The 21,937-nt window shown below is 50.0% G+C and overlaps 3 protein-coding genes across 8 annotated transcripts; 2 read left to right on the top strand and 1 right to left on the bottom strand.

Moving 5' to 3' along the window:
• Window positions 1–300: 300 nt before the first annotated feature.
• On the bottom strand, window positions 301–3,879 carry PSME2 (proteasome activator subunit 2). 2 transcript variants are annotated; one of them, XM_043980033.1, is made up of 11 exons: window positions 3,697–3,879; window positions 2,985–3,017; window positions 2,477–2,539; window positions 2,111–2,197; window positions 1,972–2,002; window positions 1,780–1,877; window positions 1,430–1,498; window positions 1,192–1,259; window positions 954–1,008; window positions 530–616; window positions 301–424 (listed from the first exon to the last, which is right to left on the bottom strand). In XM_043980033.1, exons 1-11 carry the CDS (start codon window positions 3,862–3,864, stop codon window positions 344–346), a joined length of 840 nt encoding a protein of 279 aa, XP_043835968.1. In that variant the 5' UTR covers window positions 3,865–3,879; the 3' UTR covers window positions 301–343. The 2 variants fall into 2 exon arrangements, with proteins under 2 accessions (XP_043835968.1, XP_043835969.1); XM_043980034.1 differs by lacking the exon at window positions 3,697–3,879 and adding an exon at window positions 3,379–3,538.
• A 24-nt stretch (window positions 3,880–3,903) lies between these two features.
• Window positions 3,904–13,126, top strand: RNF31 (ring finger protein 31). Of its 3 annotated transcripts, none has more exons than XM_043980023.1 (22): window positions 3,905–4,152; window positions 4,644–4,845; window positions 5,062–5,208; window positions 5,503–5,658; window positions 5,910–5,969; window positions 6,084–6,156; window positions 6,571–6,748; window positions 6,903–7,302; window positions 7,539–7,814; window positions 8,009–8,257; window positions 8,492–8,674; window positions 8,792–8,998; window positions 9,309–9,482; window positions 9,581–9,679; window positions 9,785–9,874; window positions 10,054–10,168; window positions 10,372–10,490; window positions 10,787–10,900; window positions 11,275–11,332; window positions 11,951–12,047; window positions 12,243–12,411; window positions 12,530–13,126. In XM_043980023.1, exons 2-22 carry the CDS (start codon window positions 4,645–4,647, stop codon window positions 12,581–12,583), a joined length of 3,219 nt encoding a protein of 1,072 aa, XP_043835958.1. In that variant the 5' UTR covers window positions 3,905–4,152; window position 4,644; the 3' UTR covers window positions 12,584–13,126. The 3 variants fall into 3 exon arrangements, 2 of the variants coding, with proteins under 2 accessions (XP_043835958.1, XP_043835957.1); XM_043980022.1 differs by having other exon boundaries at window positions 3,906–4,183; XR_006354620.1 differs by lacking the exons at window positions 11,951–12,047; window positions 12,243–12,411; window positions 12,530–13,126 and having other exon boundaries at window positions 3,904–4,183; window positions 10,372–10,501.
• Window positions 12,994–21,172, top strand: IRF9 (interferon regulatory factor 9). 3 transcript variants are annotated; one of them, XM_043980031.1, is made up of 9 exons: window positions 12,994–13,543; window positions 15,557–15,737; window positions 16,207–16,390; window positions 16,773–16,960; window positions 17,076–17,163; window positions 17,456–17,527; window positions 19,860–20,219; window positions 20,657–20,772; window positions 20,876–21,172. In XM_043980031.1, the coding sequence occupies exons 2-9, from the start codon at window positions 15,558–15,560 to the stop codon at window positions 20,921–20,923; spliced, it is 1,236 nt and encodes a 411-aa protein (XP_043835966.1). In that variant the 5' UTR covers window positions 12,994–13,543; window position 15,557; the 3' UTR covers window positions 20,924–21,172. The 3 variants fall into 3 exon arrangements, with proteins under 3 accessions (XP_043835966.1, XP_043835967.1, XP_043835965.1); XM_043980032.1 differs by having other exon boundaries at window positions 13,411–13,543; window positions 16,824–16,960; XM_043980030.1 differs by having other exon boundaries at window positions 13,411–13,543; window positions 16,797–16,960.
• The last annotated feature ends 765 nt before the right edge of the window (window positions 21,173–21,937 follow it).

Here is a 21,937-nt window from a genome sequence, read left to right as displayed (position 1 = left end):
GGCCTTCGAGGTCTCTTCTAACTTGGATCCTAGGACACAGAATCTCCAATGTATAGGATGTTTAAGATCTGAATATCTATGACCATGGTAGAGGTTGTCCACTACTATGATCCTCATGGTGGCCTTGGAGGTCTGATATAGGGATTTCAGGGCACCCACTCTAGTTTCCCAGAACTGCCTGTGCTTCAAGTTTGGGAATCCCTTGACAGTTCAGCAATGCTGTCATGCTGCCCCTGAGGCAACATCTGATGCTTCTCCCCCCAAACAATTCCTCAGAATGGACATAAGAAGCACAATTTGTTAGAGGAGTTAAGATTGTTTATTTCCTTTATGGCCCTGAGGCTCAGTACATAGATGGCTTCTCTTCACCCTTTGGGTTGGTGATCTTCTCTAGATTGCTGTTGATGATGTGATAGAGCTCGGCCTGGATAAATGAGGCAAAGTGGTAGCTGAAGCTCCTTCCCTGGACTTCTTTTCAACTCCTCCCTCCCTGACCACCCTTTCCCCCTTCGTCTTCACCCTTACTCACATAGAAAGAACGGAGATCCATTACTATGGCCCGAAGTTCCCCATAGACTGCTTCATCTCGTTCATGTACCAAAGCCCGATAATCCATCTGGGAGTGGAAAAGTTAAAGTTGGGTCATGGTTCTGGGAGGGCATGAGATGTGCCCGCTTTCCTTATAGAAGGGAATGGACAAATTGGAGGAATACTTTCTGTTTCAGCCACAGGAGACAGAATTCCACAGGTTCATATAGGCTGGCTAGGATCCAGGAATCCTGACTCCCTTCTTAGGGATTCATTTTGTTTTGGGCTTCCCCATTTAGGGAAACTTCCTGATAAGACTTTACCAGGGAGATCAGATACCTTCTCCATCCACTCCCAGCAAGTCTCAGCCAAAAGCTGGAGGGGCTTTTCATGATGCTCTGAGGTAGGTGGGAATGCCCACTTACCACATGAGTTTCCTTGGAGGCCTTGGCCACAGCATCTCCACGTTCAGAGAAGTACCTTACAGGGAGAGAGAGGGTTGGCTGTAGGGATGGGAGTCCCCAAGGAAACATCCTGCCCTCGGGTATTTCCCCAAAGCCTCATCTCTTTATGGGAAATGCTCAATACAGGAGAGACTGATCAGCCTCTGAATTCTGAAGTGATGCCCTCCACTTCCCGTGCCTCTCCTCAAGTCTAGCTTACTTGGCAATGGTTGTCTGAAAGCTTTCCACTTTGGTTTTCACCGCTGCCACTCGTTCTAGAACCTTTTCCTGTGAAGATAAACAGAGATGGAAGACTGAGAATAGCACAAGCTCTTCCTCTCATCCTGTGTCCCTGACATTCCTCTTTCCCCTTTCTTCTTGTTCCCAGTCATGGCCTCTTACCTCCCAAACATTTCTTTACTATAATAGTTCTCGCTTCCTCCCCTTCCCCCCATTACCTGGATGGCCACCCCAAAATCATTGCCATCTTCAATCTTGGGGATCAAGTGTTGGATCCAGGTGATCACCTATGTCAGAGAAGTTTTTGTGACTGATTGCCTGATTCAGTCATTAAGTAATTCCATGAAGAAGGTACTATACTCTATACTACTACACACAAAAAGAAGAATATGGAACAATCCCTGCCTTCAAGAGCTTACCTTACCATTTGTAGGACTAGAACCCAGAAAGTCAGCCCACTTGGTGAGAAGGAAAAGGGTTTAAAGGAGCCAACCCTTAAGGAAAAAAAAGGTTTATAGGAGAGCCTGTAATAGGTCTCTGAGAGAAAAAGAGAAGTCCTCTGTCTTACCAGAATACACTTCTCTTTGAGGGTCCGAACCTCTGGCTTTACTTGATCAAGTAGTGCCAGGACTTTCTCATTCCCAGGGAGGAAACCACACTTGGGGACTAAGAGAGAAATGAAGTGTCAGTCACAGGATTCAGGCATCTTCCTAGCCATCCCTCAATCAACTACCTCCTTCCTAATGCCTTCCTTCCTCACCTTCTTTCTTCTCTTGTTTGTCTGTCTCCATCTGAAGGGGGGAAAAAGTCATTGGAATTGAGAAATTTGTGGAAGGTTGAAGAGAAAATATCATCTTTGTGGACTTTGCAATTCCTCTGTCAGTTCCCTGGGGCCTCACCTCATCATCTTTGGGTGGAGGGTCTGGAATAGGGATGTCCAATGGTGCTCGAAGGGAGGTTAGGTCAACCACGTTGAAGGAGTCCTCCTGTCCAAAAGTAACTGTTAGGTTCTTATCTGGCCTTTTGACTCTTAAGCCTTCACAAAATCCCAAAGATACAGGGCCTTCCTACTATCCCCAACCAACTCCTTACATCCTTTTCATCCTCAGTTAATCTTTCTAAGATTCAGACTCCACCCCTTCTTTTGACCCTGAACTGACAGATAAGCGCTGGTCACAGCCCCATAAGGGAAATAAAACTTAGGTCTTGAATGAGGGTACCCAAGGTTGATAAGGGTAGAAACAGGAGAGGATGCCACTGCTTACCTTCAAAAGCTGATTTAGTTGTATGATTTTCTGTGGTAGGAAGACTGAGAGGAATTCCTCAGCCTGTCCCAAAAAAAGAATAAGATCACATGAGGAAGTTGGAGTTGGGGGTGGGGCTCAAAAGATAGAGGCCAAAGGGCTGGATCGGAAAATGGTAGATTCAGAGAATTTTAGAGGTGGAAAGCACCTTGGAGATCATCTAATCTAATCTAATGTTTTACAAGATGAAACTGAAGCCGAGAGAAATTAGGAGCTTGCGCAAGGTCATACAGACCCGGTTCCAGACTACTACATACACTATGCTGGTGGCATAGTGGAGGAGGCAGGAGAGTCTGGAAATCACATTGAAGAGGAGAGGTTAAGACTGAGGACCTAATCCAGTCTTGGGGCTGGTAAAGAGAATGAGCCCCAGGTCAGAGTTGAAGCTGGGGTCCCAAGAGAAGGTTGTTAATCCATTCTCCGGTCAGAGGTTAAGAGCTAAGTTTATAGTGGGTCCAAATCGACTCACCTCCTGGAAGAGATTTTGTCGGAACACATCCACCTGTGGAGAGAAAGCAGGACTTAGACAGTTCCAATAGGAAGTGGGGTGAAGTAGGGAGGGGTGGAAGCTCTGGGGCCTTCCTTCCACCCATCCCTACCTATTTAAGTTCTATCTCACCCTAGCCCAGCCCTTTCCCACCTCCACCAAGTTCTCCCCTTGCAGACCCCGTCACCCCAGGTCTGGAAGTGACCCTGGATGACACGGCCACCATCTCGGAGGCCCCAAACAGAAGCGAAAGCACTGAAGGGGCTGGCTAGAAAGGCTCCCCAGCCCTCTAGCTCAGCGCCCCGGTCCTGGCACAGGTGCGCCCGCCCCTTACCCATGGCAAGCAGCCAGCGGGGCAGCCCCCCGGTCCTCTCACCTGTCTGCGGGCCTCCCCACTCAGCCGCACCCCACACGCCTTGGCCATGCTGCTCAGGGCCAGAAGAAGCTCTGAGGTCTCCCCGCTCCTCGCCGCGGTCTCAGGCTTTCACTTTCACTCCCCATTAGCAGCTCCGCCCCGGCTGGCCCAGGCCGGCCCTCTTTCCCCCCCCCCCCCCATCTCCCGGGAGCCCCCTGCTGGTCCTCCCAAGGTGCAGCGGTCAGGGAGGAGGGAATCCCCCGCTGGAAAGGAGGCTGGGCTCTGGGACGCCCTGGGCATCCTCTGGAAAAGAGGGAGAGGCGGGGGAAAGGACCTTGCCTTTTTTACAGCGCACAGGTTACTTGTCCCATGCCGAGTCACCGTCCTCCCAAAGCCACGCCCCTCCCAGAGCCACGCCTCTTCGAAGGCAAGCCCCGCCTTCTTTATAGCTGCTCCCTTTTCGTTAACCAAACCCCGCCCCGGTCCATGGCCTCCGTTCCTCGACATGCCCCAATCCTGAGCCTAGTCCCTCCTCTTTCACGACCATGCCCCCCGCCCCCTCTGGTCCGAGCCGCGCAGCCCCTTTCCCTCTCTGGAGGCCTCCTTCCCACCTCCTCCTAGTTTAGCGTCACCTGCTTCCGTCCGACAAGTCGAGGTCCCGCCCCTTTCCCGGGGACTTCCTGTTCCCTGTCCAGAGAGTGAGAGAGAGAGGCCCGGGAGCCAGGCTGAGGGTGAGAGCCGAGCCGAGCCGGGCCGAGGTGTTGTCTCGCCGTCCTACCGTCCTGCCGCTGCAGCGTGAGCCGGGGAGCCGGAGAGGGGCGAGCCGGTTGGTTCGGGAAGGAAGGCGTCGCCTCCGGGAGGGGCGGGAGCAGTGAGGGAGACAAGCCGGGCTCGAGATGATCCTCTAGGGACTGAGGGGCAGAGGGAGGTCAGCGCGTGGCGGGAGTCCAGTCACAGGGCACCCTGGCCTCCGCCGTCCTGATCCCTGCCCCACCCTTCCTTGAGAGCTGCCGGCTGGCCGCAGCCCCGATCGATCGGGCAGACCAGCCCAAGGCTCTGGACGAGACAAGGCGGGGGGGGGGGGGGGGGGTCCTCTCCTGTCCGAGTCAGGGGGTAGGGAAGGAGGGACAGAGAGGCTGGGTTGGGCTTCAGCTGCATACCCTAAGCCACAACAGCTTCTCTGGCTCCCTGAGAGGCTGAGCTGAATCTGTGAAGTTTAGGCGACCCAGGGGAGTGCCCCCTCCCAACTGAATCATCCCCCTTACGCCTCTGTTCCCCTCACCCAGGATGTCAGGGGAAGGACTGCAGGAAGAGGAGCAGGTCTTTCTGACTGCCCGTGAAGAGCTGGTGGAAGCCCTGAGGAAGGATCCCGGACAGATATTTCCCCCAAATCAGCTGCTTGCACTGCTGGACAACTCCCTGCCCCTGGCCACCCGCTACCCTCAACTGGATGCCTCCTGGCTGGTCTGCAGCAATGCCCAAGGAGAGGTGAGCTAGCATCACAACTATGTTCGGGGGAGGAGTGGAAGGGGCTGACTGCTGGAGAGGAATTTTGGGAAATGGGCAGAAATATGGTCAAGACAAGAAGGAAAGAATTAAGGAGTGAAGTAGGGGGCTTGACAACAGGGATGGGGACTTGGGATCTGTAAGGTGGCATTCACAGATATTTTTCCAAATTCAAGTACTTCCACCGTGCCTTTGCAGCCCAGTCATTACTTGCGCAGGCTATCCACTGCATTGAACATCCTGGAGAAATATGGCCGAAATCTACTTAGTCTGCAAAGACCACGCTATTGGCGTGGGGTTAAGTTCAATAACCCTGTCTTCAGAAGCACTGTGGATGCCGTACAGGTGAGATTTTAAGGGTCCCGGAGGATACAGCCAGGGTATTAGGTGACAAGGTAACTCGAATTGGGCTAGAAATTTTGGGCTGGGCCAAAAGCTAGACCTGTACTGGGGATAGCCTGTTCTGCGAAAAGTGTGATAGTTTAAAGAAAGGTTAATCATAGGGGTGGAATGAGAATGTCAAGTTAGCATGGATCTCTGTAAGGAATAATGAGGTACAACATGCAGGTCCTTGTCATTGGAAAGAGACAAGGGAGGGAGGGGTTCACAGGCCAGGCAGTGACTGGTGGTTCATGACAGGGAGGCCGGGAGGTTCTTCGACTTTATGGGTACACAGAACAGCAGCAGGATGGCCTAAGCTTCCCTGAGGAACAAGAAGAGCCAGATGCGCATCGTGTGGCTACGGTCACTGTGGATGTCTTACTGCTTCGGACTGAGCTCAATCTTCTCCTGGAGGTAGGACATTGTCCTCATAAGTAGGACTTGGAAACTCTGACCTTAGGGACTTAGCCTAACCTGAAGCCACCTTATAGATTTCACCCCAGCCGAATCCCAAGCATGGAACACTCCCCCATCCCCATTCTTGACTGCATCCTGAGAGATCATCTACTCTATTTCTTCCCTTTCCCTGTGAGTGGATAGGGATCAGGTTCCTAGGGATAGTGTGGTTGGAGGTTCTGACTGTGTTCCATTTATTCTGACTGCAGAAATCCCACCCACGGCCAAAGGCACTGGAACAGCTGCTAAAAGAAGGATCTAGTGGCGAGGTAAGGAGGAAGGGGTTCCTTGGTACCATAGGGATATTGGTGAGAAAAGGAAGCTAGAGAAATGAGGATTGTGTGTTCCCTTCAACTCTGTAAATATAACCCTTCCTGCTTCAGATGCTCTTCTCTGGATCAGTTTCTCCACTAAGAGATACCACTTCCAATTCTCTTCCTGCTCCCCAGACTCAAGGTACTGCATTTTTTTGGAGGGGGGGAAGCCAGTCAAATGTGGTATCAAAGTGATGGAGATTTGTGAAATCTCACTCAATGCAAATATAATTCTTTCGGTCCTTGTTTCTCTTTCATTAAAGAGATGAAACTAATTCCTGGTATCTGGTGCCCAGTGGTTCATAGCTTATGGAAATTTATGCACATAATCCAGAGGAAATTGTGTTTTCTTTTTCTTTTCTTTTTTTTTTTTGGTGAGGCAATTGGGGTTAAGTGACTTGCCCAGGGTGACACAGCTAGTAAGTGTCAAGTGTCTGAGGCTGGATTTGAACACAGGTCCTCCTGACTCCAGAGTTGGTGCTCTATCCACTGCGCCACCTAGCTGCCCCGAAATTGTGTTTTCAATGTAATGTGTAATTCTTCTTCTCTTGTCCAGGCACCACACCAGGTTCTTGCTTTCTATGTGGCTCTGTCCCAGGCACACTGCATTGCCCAACCTGTGGTCATGCTCTCTGCCCAGCCTGTGACTGCCTTTTCCATCGACACCCATCCCGTGCCCATCATCTCCGACAGCCCCTGCTTGGGAACCACCCAGCCTCCAGCCTTAGCTCCAGGTAAGAGGCCCCTTCCCTTCTTGATTCAAAGATCTGGGAGCCACTTTAAGGGAGGGATGAGTCGGGGCAGGGCATGGCAAGAAAATTAATAATGCTCAGGTGTACAGAAAGCAACTACCTATGTATTTAGGATAGCTCTCTGTTTTTGTTACAGCTTATCAAACCTCGCCCCACCATGGCCCCTGCTCACCTCTCCACCTACCTTTGGGGACAGCTCTCTTCCTTCTTGGTCAAGTCCAGCCCCAGAGCCACCCAGCACTCGCCCACCATGGCACTGTGCTGCTTGTGCCATGCTGAATGAGGCCCGAGCAGTGTTGTGTGTAGCCTGTGACAGGCCCCGAGGGTGCAAGGGGGTAGAACAAGGGATGGAGAGCCCTCGAGCTGGAGGCCCAGGGGGTGGGCCACATCGGGGCCGATGGGCCTGTCAGAGCTGCACCTTTGAGAACGAGGCTGCTACAGTGCTATGTGCCATGTGTGAGAGGCCTCGGCTTGCCCAGCCCCCCAGCCTTGTTGGGGATGTCCAAGACTCTGGTGCCTGCCTGCCTGCTCTGGAGGTAATATGAATTCTAGCCTTTCTAGCCTCTTCTCCAAATTAAGCTGCCTATACTTCTCCTGGATCTTTGTTTTCCTTGATTCTCCCCCCCAACATATTTTTTCCCCATCTGCACCTTCCTGTGTTCCCACGATTTTTTCTTCCTTGTCCTCCCAGCCTTAGATTTCTATACATAGGAGGTAAATCCAAAGGGTGAACCTTTCAATGGTAATGACTATCCCAGTCTACTTCCTCCAGGCTGGTGACTGGCACTGTGTTCACTGTACCTTCCGAAACTCTGGCCCAGGCTGCGTGTGTGCCATGTGTAACCGGACCAGTAGCCCTACTCCACCACTTCTTTCCTCCTGGCTCCCTACTAGCTCACTGGGAAAGGGAGCTCGAGCCAATGTCTGCTTCAAGCCTGTGTCTACACAACGCCTAAGCACTCCTCTGCCCACCCTCAGGGGAGAGCCTGAGCAGCAGCGGCAAGACAAGATGCGAGAGGATGGGCACCGATTGGTGGCGATGATCCGAGTAAGTTTTGGGTGGGGGATAGAGACTTGAGAAAGGGGGAGCATGTGAGGTGCAGGGTGGGACAGATTCTAGAATGCCCTGCACAAGTGACAGGTCTTTTCTGATGCAGTGGGGGGTAGGGGTGAAGAATGCCTTTCCTTATTCTTGCCTTAATGAAGCCACCCCACCACGGCGGGGGTGGGGCCTGTCCCCAGACAGGAGAAGCCGAAGGTGCATGCCCAGAGGAGATATTTTCAGCACTGCAGTACTCGGGCACTGAGGTGCCTCTACAGTGGCTGCGGTCAGAGTTGCCCTATGTGCTGGAGATGGTGGCAGAGATGGCAGGACGGCAGGACCCCAGTCTAGGTGCATTCTCCTGCCAAGAAGCCAAGCAGGCTTGGCTTGATCGTCATGGCAACCTGGACGAGGCTGTGGAGGAGTGTGTTCGAGCCAGACGCCGCAAGGTGGGGCACTGTTTCAGGTTGGGAGGATGAGAGACTGGGGCCAGGGGATAAGTTGGTACCTGGGAATATTAATAAAGGGTGGTGGGATGGGGGTCTAAGAACAGGTATTTGACAGAACTAGATATATAAAATAAGGTTGAATGTAAAGATTCAAGAGAGATGGACCTTAGAAATTAGAGCTTTAGCGCATGTTTCTGACTTGTTGGTTTTCTCCTTTATTACTGCATTTGCCAGGTTCGGGAGTTAGAGGTGCTAGGCTTTGGGCGAGAGGAGGGGGCATTGCAAGCACTCTATCAGCATGGTGGAGACATGGGGCGGGCCCTTACAGAGCTACAGCGACAACGCCTGGAACCCTTCCACCAGCGCCTCTGGGAGGCCCCTGAGCCAAACCCTTCCTGGGATGGGCCCGATAAGCAGGTATTTGTTGAGACAACCCCTGGGAAAGCAGGAAAAGCAATGAAGTTGTAATCCTGGAAAAGGCCAGGCAAGATGGGGATATTCTGACAGATGTTTTTCCGTGCCCTCACGTCCCAGAGTCTGATACGACGGTTATTGGCGGTATACGCTTTGCCGAGCTGGGGTCGGGCAGAGCTGGCACTCTCACTGCTTCAGGAGACACCAAGGAACTATGAGCTGCTGGATGTGGTGGAGGCAGTTCGACATAGTCATGATCGGGCCTTCCTGCGCCGACTACTTGCCCAAGAGTGTGCTGTCTGTAGCTGGGCCCTTCCCCGAAACCGGGTAACCTTTCCTTGGTCTTGGCCGAGTGATGGCCCCTTTGCACTGCCAGCTTGTATACCTTTTCCCATGAAATGAGATCCCTTAACCCCACCTGAAACCAACCTGACTACTCCTAAAAGACCATCAAACTATTACTTTATTCATCAGTCCAGAGGAATCTTTGCTAGGCCTTCCCATTCCTTCAGATGCAGTGAGCTGGGTGTCTTCCCAACCAATATGCCCCCATCAGTCTACACTAGATCCTAACAACCTGGGCCCTTTTCCTAGTCTGTATTGGCTTCTAACATGACTCTCCCTCCTCCTGCCCCAGATGCAGGCACTGACATCCTGTGAGTGCACCATCTGTCCAGATTGCTTCCAGCAGCACTTCACCATTGCCCTGAAGGAGAAGCACATCACAGATATGGTGTGTCCAGCCTGTGGACGCCCTGACCTGACTGATGAGACCCAGCTGGTCAGCTACTTCTCTACCCTGGACATCCAGGTACCAAGAGAACCTAAAGTGAATACCATGGAGCTAAAGGGATCCAGGGTTCCAGGTGGTTGGGGACCCTTTCCACCTGCCTCTTCATGTCCTCCTAGTTGCGGGAGAGCCTGGATCCCGATGCCTACGCATTATTCCACAAGAAACTGACGGAACGTGTGCTCATGCGTGACCCCAAGTTCTTGTGGTGCACTCAGGTGAGATGAGGAGGAGACATCCAAGGAGCACAAGCAAACCGGGAAGAGACTAGTCAACAGAGAGGATGGGATATTGTGGTCACAATTGTTTTCTGTCCCAACCAGTGTTCCTTTGGTTTCATCTATGAGCGAGAGCAGCTAGAGGCCACGTGTCCCCAGTGTCACCAGACTTTCTGTGTTCGCTGCAAGCGTCAGGTAAGGGGGAATGCATCATGGTGGAGGCATAGGTGACTGAAGTGGGAACTGGGAGAAAAGAGTGGGGCTGAAACAGTGGGGTGGATTTGAAAGATGCTGGGTGGCATGGAGCAAGAATTAGATCATGGGAGTGTTTGAGACTAGAAGTCTAGCTAAAACGCTTGGTTTTCCTCCTTTAGTGGGAAGAACAGCATCGGGGCCGGAGCTGTGAGGATTTTCAGAGCTGGAAACGTGCCAATGACCCTGAGTACCAGGCCCAAGGCTTGGCCATGTACCTGCAGGAGAATGGCATTGGTAAGGCCCTCCTTTGTTCCTCCTCTCCAAAACAGAGGCCCCTTCCTTTCTCAATACACTCACCATTCACTACCATTATTTACCCCACAAGCCCCTCACCTGTCCTTGCCATTCTTAGTCCTGTCAAGAAAGGAGAAACTCCTTGCTGTGAACCAGCTATGCTAGCTTGCAGCCCCCCACCCCAAACTGTTTTTTTCCCATAGACTGTCCCAAGTGTAAGTTCTCCTACGCTCTGGCCCGGGGTGGATGTATGCACTTCCACTGCACACAGTGCCGCCATCAGTTCTGCAGTGGCTGCTACAGTGCCTTCTATGCCAAGAACGTATGTTTGAGGTGGGAAGAGGGGGGCAGGATGTTGGGAGGGGGAATGTGTCACCCTTGAGTTTGAGTGACAAGTCATTAGGAGGAAGTGATAAAGGATATGGAGAAAGTGGGGTTGGAGGGGTAGAGGGGTGATGTTGAGCATCTCTCCCCATTCCCTAGAGTGTGGCTCCCCCACTCCTTATTTCAAGTCCTCCAGTTTCCCAAAACCACCCTACACCTCATGAAGGAGGTCAGCGAGAGGCCAGAACCCAATACCTCCTCTAACCTACTCTCCCCCACTTGGGTTCTCTTCAGAAATGTCCAGATCCCAACTGCCGGGTGAAGAAATCACTGCATGGGCATCATCCTCGAGACTGTCTCTTCTACCTTAGAGACTGGGATGCTCTTCGTCTTCAGAAGTTGCTACAGGTTAGAGGCCTCTAAGGCTAGAATGAGAGGCCTGTCAGGAAAGACCTCAGGATGTTGCCGTATTGGGGTCCTAGAATCTCAGGGATTCCCTTCTTGAAGCATTGTGAAAGTCAGGGGAGATAGTCTAAAGCAGAGCTTCTTAAACTTTTTCCACTTGTGACCCCCTTTTCACCCGAGAAATCTTTACACAACCCTGGGTATATAGGTATATAACATAGGTATACATAACCTTTTACTGTTGCCATACTTTTTTTGCAACTCCCACATTTAGTTACATGACCCCATATGGGGTTGTGACCCATAGTTTAAGAAGCTAGGGTCTAAAGCAAGAAATGGGAGCTAGCTAGAACACTCACCTGTCTGTCCCTCCCTAGGACAACAGCATTACTTTCAATACAGAGCCTCCAGCCGGAACCCGGGCAGTGCCTGGAGGTGAGTGAGCTTGTCATCCTGGAACCCCTACCAACCCCAAGTTGTAATTGCCCACTGGGAAGGGAAAGCTTCCTCTGTGAAGAAGGGACAGAGATGTGGGTGATGTCCCACAGTTCCACTATGTTTATAGGGCAAGTGTAAGGAAGGAAGTGGCCCCATAAAACCCTCCACTTTAATGATTCATTAATTCATTCACTAATATTAATTGTCTGCTGTCTGGAAGGTATTGTCCTAAACATTGTAGTCACTATAGAGTATTAAAACCCCCATCCTCTGGGATGGGTTTTTATTTGGGAAAAAAATGCACTAACTAAAATTCAATTAGCAGTCAAGATACCGCAAGACAATATGTAATTAAATGCAAAATTAGTGATAGAAACACATATTCTAGGACAACAGTGTATTCTGCCGAGCTAAAGAGTTGGGATGTAGATGGCTGCTTTCCTAGGCTCCCCCTGTGATAGAGTTGATGATTCTGGATAATAATGCTAGCCGCACATTTTTGTCACTCACCCTGGACGCTGCCTTCCCTTTGGATGGATGAACGATGTCTCCATTATGCTTTGGGGGCAAACGCCTTCTTCCTTACTGACCTTCTTGACCCTTCCATCCCCCTAGGTGGCTGCCGGGTGATGGAACAGAAGGAGGTTCCGGGCGGGCTTAAGGATGAAGCCTGTGGGAAGGAGACCCCGACTGGGTATGCCGGATTGTGCCAGTAAGTAGCAGGCTAGGAAGAAGCTGCTTTCAGGAGGGCACTGGGATTTGTGCGTGGATTCCTCAGAGAATGGGTGCTGGAATATGCCCATTGGGGATGGAGTCTGAGCCCTGAGCATAGGGTCTGATGATCTCTGGGTGCTGAGGAGTTCCCAGAAGCAGGCCTAATACCTTCACCTCTGCTCCCACCCCTCAGGGCACACTACAAGGAGTACCTGGTGAGCCTCATCAACGCCCACTCCCTGGACCCAGCCATGCTATATGAGGTGGAGGAGCTGGAGACGGCCACTGAGCGCTATCTGCATGTCCGGCCTCAGCCAGTGGCCGGAGAGGAGGCCTCCGCCTATCGGACCCGATTACTTCAGGTGAAAAGAGTGTGGATGTGGACGTCTTCTCAGATATTCTGGCCTCCAAGGGTTCCCCTTGGCCACCCTGAATCCCTAAATACCTGGCTTTAACCCACTTTCCTGTTTCCTCCTACAGAAGCTGCTAGAAGAGGTGCCTCTGGGCCAGAATATCCCCCGAAGGAAGAAGTAGCTGGGGCTGGGGCCCTCAGGAAGGCCCCTGTGCCCCACCCCGGGGCTGGGGCCCTCAGGAAGGCCCTTGTGTTTCCCCCTGCAGAGGCTGGGGCCCTCAGGAAGGCCCCTGTGCCCCTCCCCTGGGGCTGGGGCCCTCAGGGAGGCGGCCCCTGTGCCCCCCCCAGGGGCTGAGGCCCTCAGGAAGGCCCCTGTGCCCCTCAACAGTTCCCATTTCCTACGGACTCCTGCAGAAACTCCAGCACCAATAAAGGTGTCTCCTCTCCCAACCTCATTGGTGGTCCTTCTTATTGATCCCCTCTAGCCCAGGCACCCAGGGACTGAGGGATAGAGGAAGGGTGGGCCAGAGAGAATTCGGAGTTGCTTTGCTGTGACCTCTCTCCTGATGCCCTAATTGAAGCTCAGGGCTTAGAACAAGTGATGTGGAATGGCCCCCTGCTGCCCCACCAGCCACCCCCTGCTTCCCAGCCCTCCTGAGGGCTTGCTGTGTGCCTAGAACTGTGCTGGATGCCAAGGTTTGGGGTGGGGAGAGAACAGTACCAGAAAAGCCCAAGACACTCCACCCCTGCATTCAGAAGTTTGCAGCCTCCCTGGGGAGCCCAGAACAGCACAGATCTCTCAGGAAGTGCCCTCCTGGGCCCTGCCTGGCAGCTTTGCTCTGCCTCTGCCCAGGCCCCCATGCCCTCCCTGCGCACCCAGGCCCTCCTCCGGCACCCACAGCTGGCTCTGGCTCTGGCTCTGGCTCGGGCACTTTTTCCAGGTCGCTGCTCCCCCCGGTGGTGGCTGGGTGCCCTGCAGCTCCAGCCCATGTGATTTCGGGGAAAAGGCGGTGCCCAAAGGAAGCGAAACAGGGGACAGTAGGAAGGGGAGGAGAGAGAGAGACACACACAGACAGACAGCTGAGACGCCTAGCTGTGCCTATCATACTCATCCAAACCAAGGCAACTGGCGGCCAGCGCAGGTAAGGGTGGGCTCCGAGCTCTGATCAGGGCACCTGGGTTCTAGAGGAGAGGTCCAGTCTTTCAATGGGTAGATACCTCGATTCTGGAGGAAGGGACACCTGGGTTCTAGAGATGGGGGGGGGGGCGGGGGGATGAGCAGGGCAGAGAAAGTTCTTGTTGAAGAATGGACTTACATGGCCAAGCTGGTGAGGATCCAAGAGGCAAAGGCTAGGGGTCAAAGGGAGGGATAGATAGCACTCAGTACAGAGGATACCATCAGCCTTTGTTTTTCTTGCAGCTAATACTACCCACTCCTAGTGTAACTCCGCCTCCTTTCTCCTCTTCCCCCCTTTCACTCTCCCCTATCCCTGCTTCTGCCCGCCCCTCCCTGCCCTAAGCTTTGAGGGGCAGACAGGCCCTGGTTTGAGGGTTAGTGTCTTGGGGTGTGTAAGACAGCTGAGAATTAGGGGCCTTGGATATGAATTGAGAATGAGGACTAGGCTATGTAAAGGCATAGATAGGTGCAGCTCCAGGAAATGTTGTCGGGAAAGATGAGATCATAAACCCAGAGGCAGAAGGGACTTCAGAGGCCATCCAGTCCAGTGCCTTCATTTTACAAATTAAGAAACTGAGGCCCAGGGAGATTCAGGGGCTTGCCCGAGGTCTCACAGGTAGTAAACATCCAAATCAGGATTTGAACCCCAGCCCTCTGAGTCCAGAGGGTTCTTTACACTGTACCAAGATAGTCCTTCCAAGTTAGAAACTGTGATGAAAGAGAAGACAAACGATTTGGTTCTTCCCTACAAAAAGTGACATGAAAATGTCCTGATACTGAATTTTATCCCAGATAGGAGTACCTAGTTTGGCACTGTGGATAGAAGCAGTTTTCCATAATTTCTATTGATGAAATTAAAATGATTGAACTTTTTTTTGTTTGTTTTTTGTGAGGCAATTGGGGTTAAGTGACTTGCCCAGGGTCACACAGCTAGTAAGTGTTAAGTGTCTGAGGTCAGATTTGAACTCAGGTCCTTCTGAATCCAGGGCTGGTGCTCTATCCACTGCACCACCTAGCTGCCCGGTTTTTTATTTCGTTTGTTTTTTTGTTTAGCGAGGCAATTGGGGTTAAGTGACTTGCCCAGGGTCACACAGCTAGTAAGTGTTAAGTGTCTGAGGCCGGATTTAAACTCAGGTACTCCTGACTCCAGGGTCGGTGCTCTATCCACTGTGCCACCTAGCTGCCCCAAAATGATTGAACTTTGAAGGTATTTGTTTTGGTCTTCAGAGGTGGCTTAATGAATGAAAAGAAGTTGCAAGGAATGAGGAGAGGGCTAGCAGAGACAGAGAACTGAATTTGGGGTAAAAATTAACTTTTTAGGGGCAGCTAGGTGGTGCAGTGGATAGAGCACCGGCCCTGAAGTCAGGAGGACCTGAGTTCAAATCTGGCCTCAGACACTTGACACTTACTAGCTGTGTGACCCTGGGAAAGTCACTTAACCCTCATTGCCCCACAAAAATAAATAAATAAATAAATAAATATCCTGGGATCTTAGCTGATTAAGTCGAATGCCATAGTAAATATGAGTGCTCAACTTGGAAGGTTGGGGTTGAGTTCAAATCTTGCTTTAAGAGAAACACTTTTGGGGCAGCTAGGTGTCACAGTGGATAGAGCACTGGTCCTGGATTCAGGAGGACCTGAGTTCAAATCCGGCTTCAGACACTTGACACTTACTAGCTGTGTGACCCTGGGCAAGTCACTTAACCCCCATTGCCCTGCCAAAAAAAAAGAGAAACACTTTTACCAGCTGTGTGACCCAGGGCAAGTCACCTAACTTCTCACTGTTTCTGTTTGTTCATCTGTAAAGTAGGGATAATAATGGTACTTAGCACATTAGGGTTGTGGTTTGATATTGTGCATTATAGCACTATATAAACTTGAATTATAAATTTCCATCATTGCTGCTGTTGCTGTTACTTCTACTGCATTTCTTAAGTTCTCATCTTCTTTCTGCTGATGTTTTTGGTGGATCCTCTAGAATGGCTTCCGGTCGGGCTAGATGTACTCGAAAACTTCGGACCTGGGTTCTGGAGCAGGTAGAGAGCGGGAAGTTCCCAGGAGTGTGTTGGGATGATGCAGATAAGACCATGTTCCGTATCCCCTGGAAGCATGCTGGCAAGCAGGATTTCAGAGAAGAACAAGATGCCGCCTTCTTCAAGGTACAAGAGCATGCAAACCCCTTTCCAAGCCCTACACAATTGAGGGCCCTGAACTGGGCATGCAGACTTTTCTTTCCAAAGATCAGAAAGACCTAGAGGGGCAGCTAGGTGGCACAGTGGATAAAGCACCAGCCCTGGATTCAGGAGTACCTGAGTTCAAATCCGGCCTCAGACACTTAACACTTACTAGCTGTGTGACCCTGGGCAAGTCACTTAGCCCCAATTGCCTCACCAAAAAAAAAAAAAAAAGACCTAGACATTATCTTTTCTGAAGAATCTGGAGACAGCCTTTTCTTAGTATTACAGACACCTAGTAATCGCTCTTTCTAACAATGGGGTGGTGGGGAAGTCCAAATATTTCCATATTAGCGATGGGCCACTTACGGGGGTGAATCTGTTGAGCTGTTAAATGCATTAAGTTGACAAGAGACCTTGGTGATCATACCCATTCCCCCACTCCCTTCTTCAGGCCTGGGCAATATTCAAAGGGAAATATCGAGAAGGAGACCAAGCCGACCCTGCAGCCTGGAAGACCCGCCTTCGGTGTGCCCTCAACAAGAGCCCTGAGTTTGAGGAGGTTCCAGAACGAGGCCACATGGAGGGGTCTGAGCCCTACAAGGTGTACCGGCTCCTGCCTTCTGGCACCCTTCCTGGTGACTGCCGACCCCCTTCTCCTCCCCAACACCTCCCCACTCTGCCCCATACTCTATGTTGTCCATCCTTGGAATAAGTGTAAGCCACACCCTGAGAGGTGGGTGGATGGGAGGCATTTGGGGAGTCTGATTCGTCTTTCCCCAGAGCCCAGCCTTCAGGTGACAATGAGAGTTACATTTTTTATAGCACTCAGGTGTACAAAGTACTTTACTCCCTGTGAGGTAGGTAGTATACATATCATTCTCCTCACCTCACAGATGAGGTGTCAGGTGGCCTGCCCAGGGTCACATGGTAGCAGAGCCAGTTTTCTGACACCAGTGCTGCCTTTCACCCTTTCACTCCCAGATCTTCTCCCATCTTGGCATTTTTTTCCCTTTGTAGATGCATCCTTAATCCCCACTCTAGGGCCCAACTCCTCTGGTGCTTCCACAGTCCCACAAGGTACCCAGAAACTACAGCTAAAGAGAAGCCACACTTTACTGTCCTCGGAGGAAGAAGATAATGTGGAGAATAAACGGAGCTGTATCCCTAGCCTGCCGCCGTCCCTGCAGAGCGCCCCTGGAATCATGGTCAGTTCCAAGGGATGGGTTCTAAGGAAGGGCATGAGTTTGGCAGCCCAGGTTTAAATTGTACCTTGTGGGGGAGGGAGGGTTTGTTACTGATGGAGCCATTCTTTGACCTTAGGTGCCAAATAAGGGATCCAGCAACAGCTTTCAGCACATGGATGATTCTGGTATTGGGAGCAATAGCAACAGCCCTGAGCCCCATGAAGGTAGTTCCTCTGCCCCATTCCTACTCCTAAGCAAGGCAAACCTTCTACAGCCAAACCCCCCTGACCTCGCCTGATCTCATCTGGTATGCTTAGTCCTTATAGCCTGTGTGACCTTAGAAAAGTCAGTTAGCCTCTCTTGGTCTCTGGTTTCTCATCAGTAAAATGAAGCTGCTGGATTATATGATCTTTAAATTTCCTTCCAGCTCTAAACCTTGATCCCTTCATCTTAATGAAATTCTCAGTTGATTCTTCCTATATACTTACTGGAACTTTCTCCCCTTCTCTTATATAGTTGCTAACTCTACTGATGCCACTTTACAAGACGATCTAGAAATCCTCCAGTTTTTCCCCCTTTCAGATGCAGGTAAATAGACTCTAGACCCCATGGCCTTTCCCTTCCATGAGCCCTCCCCTCTCTCCTCCTTTTGATTGATTTTTTTATAGCCCATGTATGTTGTACCTTCTAAGCAAGTGCTTTGCTTTGAAGTTTCTGAGAAGGTCCTTCTGCTCTGTGGAACAATTTTTGAGTGGATGAACTTGACAAGGGAGGAAGTGTAGTGAGAAAGAAGGAAAGCGTCTTGAGAAACATTAAGGGTTCTGGAAGAGATAATTAACAAAGAAGACAGTCATCTAGCATTTATTAAGTGACGTCTGTGTGTCAGACACTATGCTAAACCTTGGGGAGACAAAAAGGGGCAAAAAACAGTCCCTGTTTTCAAGGAGCTGAAAATGGAATGGGAGACAGCCATGGAAACAACCATGTACAAACAGGATATAAGTGGGATATATTGGGGGCAGTCTCAGAGGAAATAGGCTAATAGTAAGGAGGAGTGGGAAAGGTGTCTTGTAGAAGTTGGAACATTAGCTGAGACTTGAAAGAAGCCAGGGAAGCCAAGACGTGGAGATGGGGAAGGAGGAGAGAGTTCCTGGCATGGAGGACAAGCAGGGGAAGTACTTGAACTTCGGATCTAGAGTATCTTCTGCTCAGATAGTAAGGAGGCCACTGACACTAGATCAGACAGCAGGTGGAGGGGAATGAGGTCTAAGGATACTCTTTTTTTGTTTGTTTGTTTGTTTTTGGTGAGGCAATTGGGGTTAAGTGACTTGCCCAGGGTCACACAGCTGGTAAGTGTCAAGTGTCTGAGGCCAGATTTGAACTCAGGTCCTCCTGACTCCAGGGCCGGTGCTCTATCCACTGCGCCACCTAGCCGCCCCATTAAGGATACTCTTAAGAAGGGCTTATGAAGACTTACGAAGGACTTAAAAAGCCAAACAGAAGATTTTAAGTTTAATCTTGGGGTTAATAAACAAGAACCACTAGAGCTTATTGAATGGGATGATGACATGGTCAAACCTTCCCTTGAGGGAGATCAGTTTGACTGCTGAGTGGAGGATTACTTGGAGTGGGGAGAGATTTGAGGCAAGGAAACCACCCAGCAGCTACTGAAATAGTCGAGATGAGAGGTGATGATGACTAGAGTAGGGGCAGTGTCAGAGGAAAGAAGGGGTATATACCATACATCAAATGTTGTGAAGATAAGATGGACAGGACTGGGTTATTGGTAACTACTAATATAAATGATAATTGAATCCATGGGAACTGATGACATCACCCAACTCAACACTCAGCATTCCTAAAACCAAAGTTATCTTTACCCTGCACATACTCCTCTTCTGTTTCATCTCCTCTGTCTGTGATACCACCTGGTTGGGATTATTTTTTACCCTTCTCTTTCACTCAGCTCCCATATCCAGTCACCCCAAGTGCTACTGACTCCACCTCTATAGCCTCTCTCACGTCTGTCCTCTTCTCCTTATTCCCACTCATTCCCACTCATATAAACTATCGCAGTGACCTCCTAACAGGTTTCCGTGCCTCTGCCTCCTTCCTCCAGCCTCCAGACCTTTGCCAGAATTAAAATCTTCAGTGGCTCTTTGCATACTGAGTAAAGTTCACACTTCAGTGATGAGTGTTCAAGTCCCACCCTCCACGGTCTGACACACCCCGATTTTCCAGATTTACTGTTTCTCCCTTCCTTGTAGTCTCCTCTCTAGACAAACAGGGATACTCTGCCCCATATTTTCCCATCTTGGAACTTTGCTCTTGCTGTTTCCTCCTAGGCCTGAAATGTCCTATATCCTGCCACAGCCCCTTGCCCCACAACCCCTCACCCCCTTTGCCTGTTAACTTATTGCCCATCTATTAAAGCTCTATTCAAATGCCATCTCCTCAAAGAAGTCTTTCATTCTCCCTGTGCTAGGTAAAACACTTTCCCTTTTGACCACATAGCACTTTGACTTGGATCTTTCTAATGCATTCATAACCTAGAAGTGTGTATTATACCTATTGCTATCTGTATCTGTGTCTTATCCCCAAGAGACAATGAGGGCAAGGTACATGTCTTAAATAAACTTTTTTTTCCCATAGTGCCTAAAGCAGTATTCTGTACATAGTAGATGTGTGAGGATGGTGGAATACTTTTTAAATCTTAAAATGCTATAGAATTGTGGATATTATTGTTATTTTGTGTGTTTCTTGGATGAACAAATGGGCAAATAGCTGAACCTCTCCAGACTTCCTTACCTATAAAGTTAGGGGGTTAGACTAGGCTACCTTTGAAAATTTTAGCTCTCTTAAGTGTATGAATCCATTTCTAATGTAATGTATCTTTTTTTTTCCCTTTGTCCCTCTCCAGATTACTCCCTTTTGCTCACCTTCCACTACAGTGGGCATTTGGTTGGAAAGACTGAAGTGTATGGCCCTGACTGCCGACTCGTAGCCAAATCTTCAGGATCCCAGAGTAACATGGAGCAGGTGGTGCTACCTTCTGCCAGTGTGCTGACTGAACCAGCCCTCCAGGTATCCACAGAGCACCTCCTGAACCTCTTTGACCGTGGCATCTTGGTAGCTAGCAATGCCCGAGGTCTCTTTGTGCAGCGCCTCTGTCCCATCCCCATTTCCTGGACTGGGCCCTGCACCCCATCTGGACCTGGACCCCATCTACTACAGGACAAAAAATGCGTAGAGGTCTTCAGTCCTGCCAAATTCTTCCAAGGTGAGGACCGTTCCACTCCAGCCTAGCCATAACCCTAAGGGCTCCGACCACACACCCCCCCTTTTCTTGGGAGTGTCCTAATTTCTAGAATCCTGATCCCTCCCTGCTGTCAGTCCTATGGTAATGAGTCCCACTTTCACAAACTCCTGGGCCTTTGACACCTGCCATCCCAAATCCCTGCATTCCCAAGCTTCTCCACAAGCCTAAATGCCATTCCTGTGAGACCCTGGGTGGGTTAGGCTAAGGCATGGTGACCAGGAGATCATAGAGCATCTCACTCTGGGTGTTTTCCTTCCTTTGATCCCTGTCCATCCTCTCTTCTCTTTTCATTGTTTCTTATTTTATCTCCTTTTTCTTTATCTTCTTATCTTTTCTCCACTCCTTTCCCATACCCTCCTCTGCTTCCTCTTCCAAATTTCTTTCTATCTTACTATTAGGCCTAGCCCGATACCACAAAGGCCTGGCCCCACCCCCTGAGTTCCAGGTGACATTAAATTTTTTGGAGGAGCACTGTGGTCCTGGATATACTCATAAGAATCTCATCACTGTCCAGGTAGTATCTCTCTCTGGGATTGGGTGGAGTCTCTGGGGTGAGGAGGGATGCTTCCAGAATGAACGAAGGTGAGACTCACTGGTGTCTGATCTTCCTGGTACAGATGGAGCAGGCCTTTGCTCGACACTTGCTGAAAACTGGACTTGTATAAACAAAGAATGTTCCATTCTTTTTGCATCTGTTACACTGGTCTTCCTCATCCTTCCCTTGAACTCTGAGGGGTGTACTGTTCCTTATATGCCCTTCTGGTTGGCGTTGGTGCCTTCTATGAGTTATATCACCATGCTTGGTAGCTGATAAGGTTGGGGGAGGTCCTTGGGAAATCCCAGCAGCTCAAACTGGAGTGCCCTTAAATTCCAAACTCTAAAAATAACTTTAGATTCACTGTCTAGGTTTTTGAATAAAGTTTTATTTGAAAATGAAATTATCTCATTAATTGGGAGGAAACTGATATGGGGAAAGCAGATGAGATCAATGGAGAGTCAAGAGAGGAAGCATCTTATCATTTTAAACCAGGGGTTCTTAACCTGGGATCCATAGAGGATAGATAGCAGGAGTTTAATCAACTTGGGTAAGAGTGGGGAGTCAAGGAGGACACCTAGATTTGAGCCTGGGTGACTGGGTGGATAGTAGTACCCTCAACAGTAATAATAAAGAAGTTAGTAAGAAGGGACAGTTTGGAGGAAAAGATAATGAGTTCAGTTTTGGACGTGTTGAGTTAAAGATATCTATAGAACATCCAGTTCAAAATAGCCAATAGGCAGCTGGAGATGCCAGGCTGGAGATCTCAAGGTGGTTGGGGCTGGAGATCAAATAAAAAATGTGGGCAGCCAATGAAGGGATGAGAAAACACATACCCTTCCTTTCTTTGTGTGGATCATCACATATTAGGTCAGAGCCACTTGTCATATTGGTTAGCAATACTAAACAACTTTTTGTCTCTGGTTCTTTGTTACAAGAGATGGCTTTCTGGGGAGGGAGGAGGAATATGCTTGGAAATGAAAGTGAAGAAATAAAAGATCAATTTTAAACATTTTAAGAGGAGAGAAGAAAAAGGCTGGTCAAGTGTTGAGAGGGAAGGATAAATGATGAACAGCTCACATGTTCCATGTCAAGAGAACCTGAGGGAAAAAGAGAGAGAGAACCTGAGAAAGGCCCCCAGCAC

This window comes from Dromiciops gliroides, chromosome 2 (genome assembly GCF_019393635.1).
Source record: "Dromiciops gliroides isolate mDroGli1 chromosome 2, mDroGli1.pri, whole genome shotgun sequence".
NCBI lineage: Eukaryota > Metazoa > Chordata > Mammalia > Microbiotheria > Microbiotheriidae > Dromiciops > Dromiciops gliroides.
Note: the sequence above shows the minus strand (reverse complement) of the source record. Positions and strands in the feature narration are given on the sequence as shown.

Bases quoted from the DNA above. Each gene is read 5' to 3' on its own strand.
- PSME2 (XM_043980033.1), bottom strand. From the start codon at position 3,864: ATGTCGAGGAACGGAGGCCATGGACCGGGGCGGGGTTTGGTTAACGAA. The intron at 2,198-2,476 runs GTAAGCAGTGGC...ACTTTTGGACAG, and splicing joins AACTAAATCAGCTTTTGAAG to GAGGACTCCTTCAACGTGGT. The intron at 1,499-1,779 runs GTAAGACAGAGG...TCTCTGACATAG, and splicing joins TCAAAGAGAAGTGTATTCTG to GTGATCACCTGGATCCAACA.
- RNF31 (XM_043980023.1), top strand. From the start codon at position 4,645: ATGTCAGGGGAAGGACTGCAGGAAGAGGAGCAGGTCTTTCTGACTGCC. The intron at 6,157-6,570 runs GTACTGCATTTT...TCTCTTGTCCAG, and splicing joins TCCTGCTCCCCAGACTCAAG to GCACCACACCAGGTTCTTGC. The intron at 8,675-8,791 runs GTATTTGTTGAG...CTCACGTCCCAG, and splicing joins GGGATGGGCCCGATAAGCAG to AGTCTGATACGACGGTTATT.
- IRF9 (XM_043980031.1), top strand. From the start codon at position 15,558: ATGGCTTCCGGTCGGGCTAGATGTACTCGAAAACTTCGGACCTGGGTT. The intron at 16,961-17,075 runs GTCAGTTCCAAG...CTTTGACCTTAG, and splicing joins AGAGCGCCCCTGGAATCATG to GTGCCAAATAAGGGATCCAG. The intron at 20,773-20,875 runs GTAGTATCTCTC...TTCCTGGTACAG, and splicing joins AGAATCTCATCACTGTCCAG to ATGGAGCAGGCCTTTGCTCG.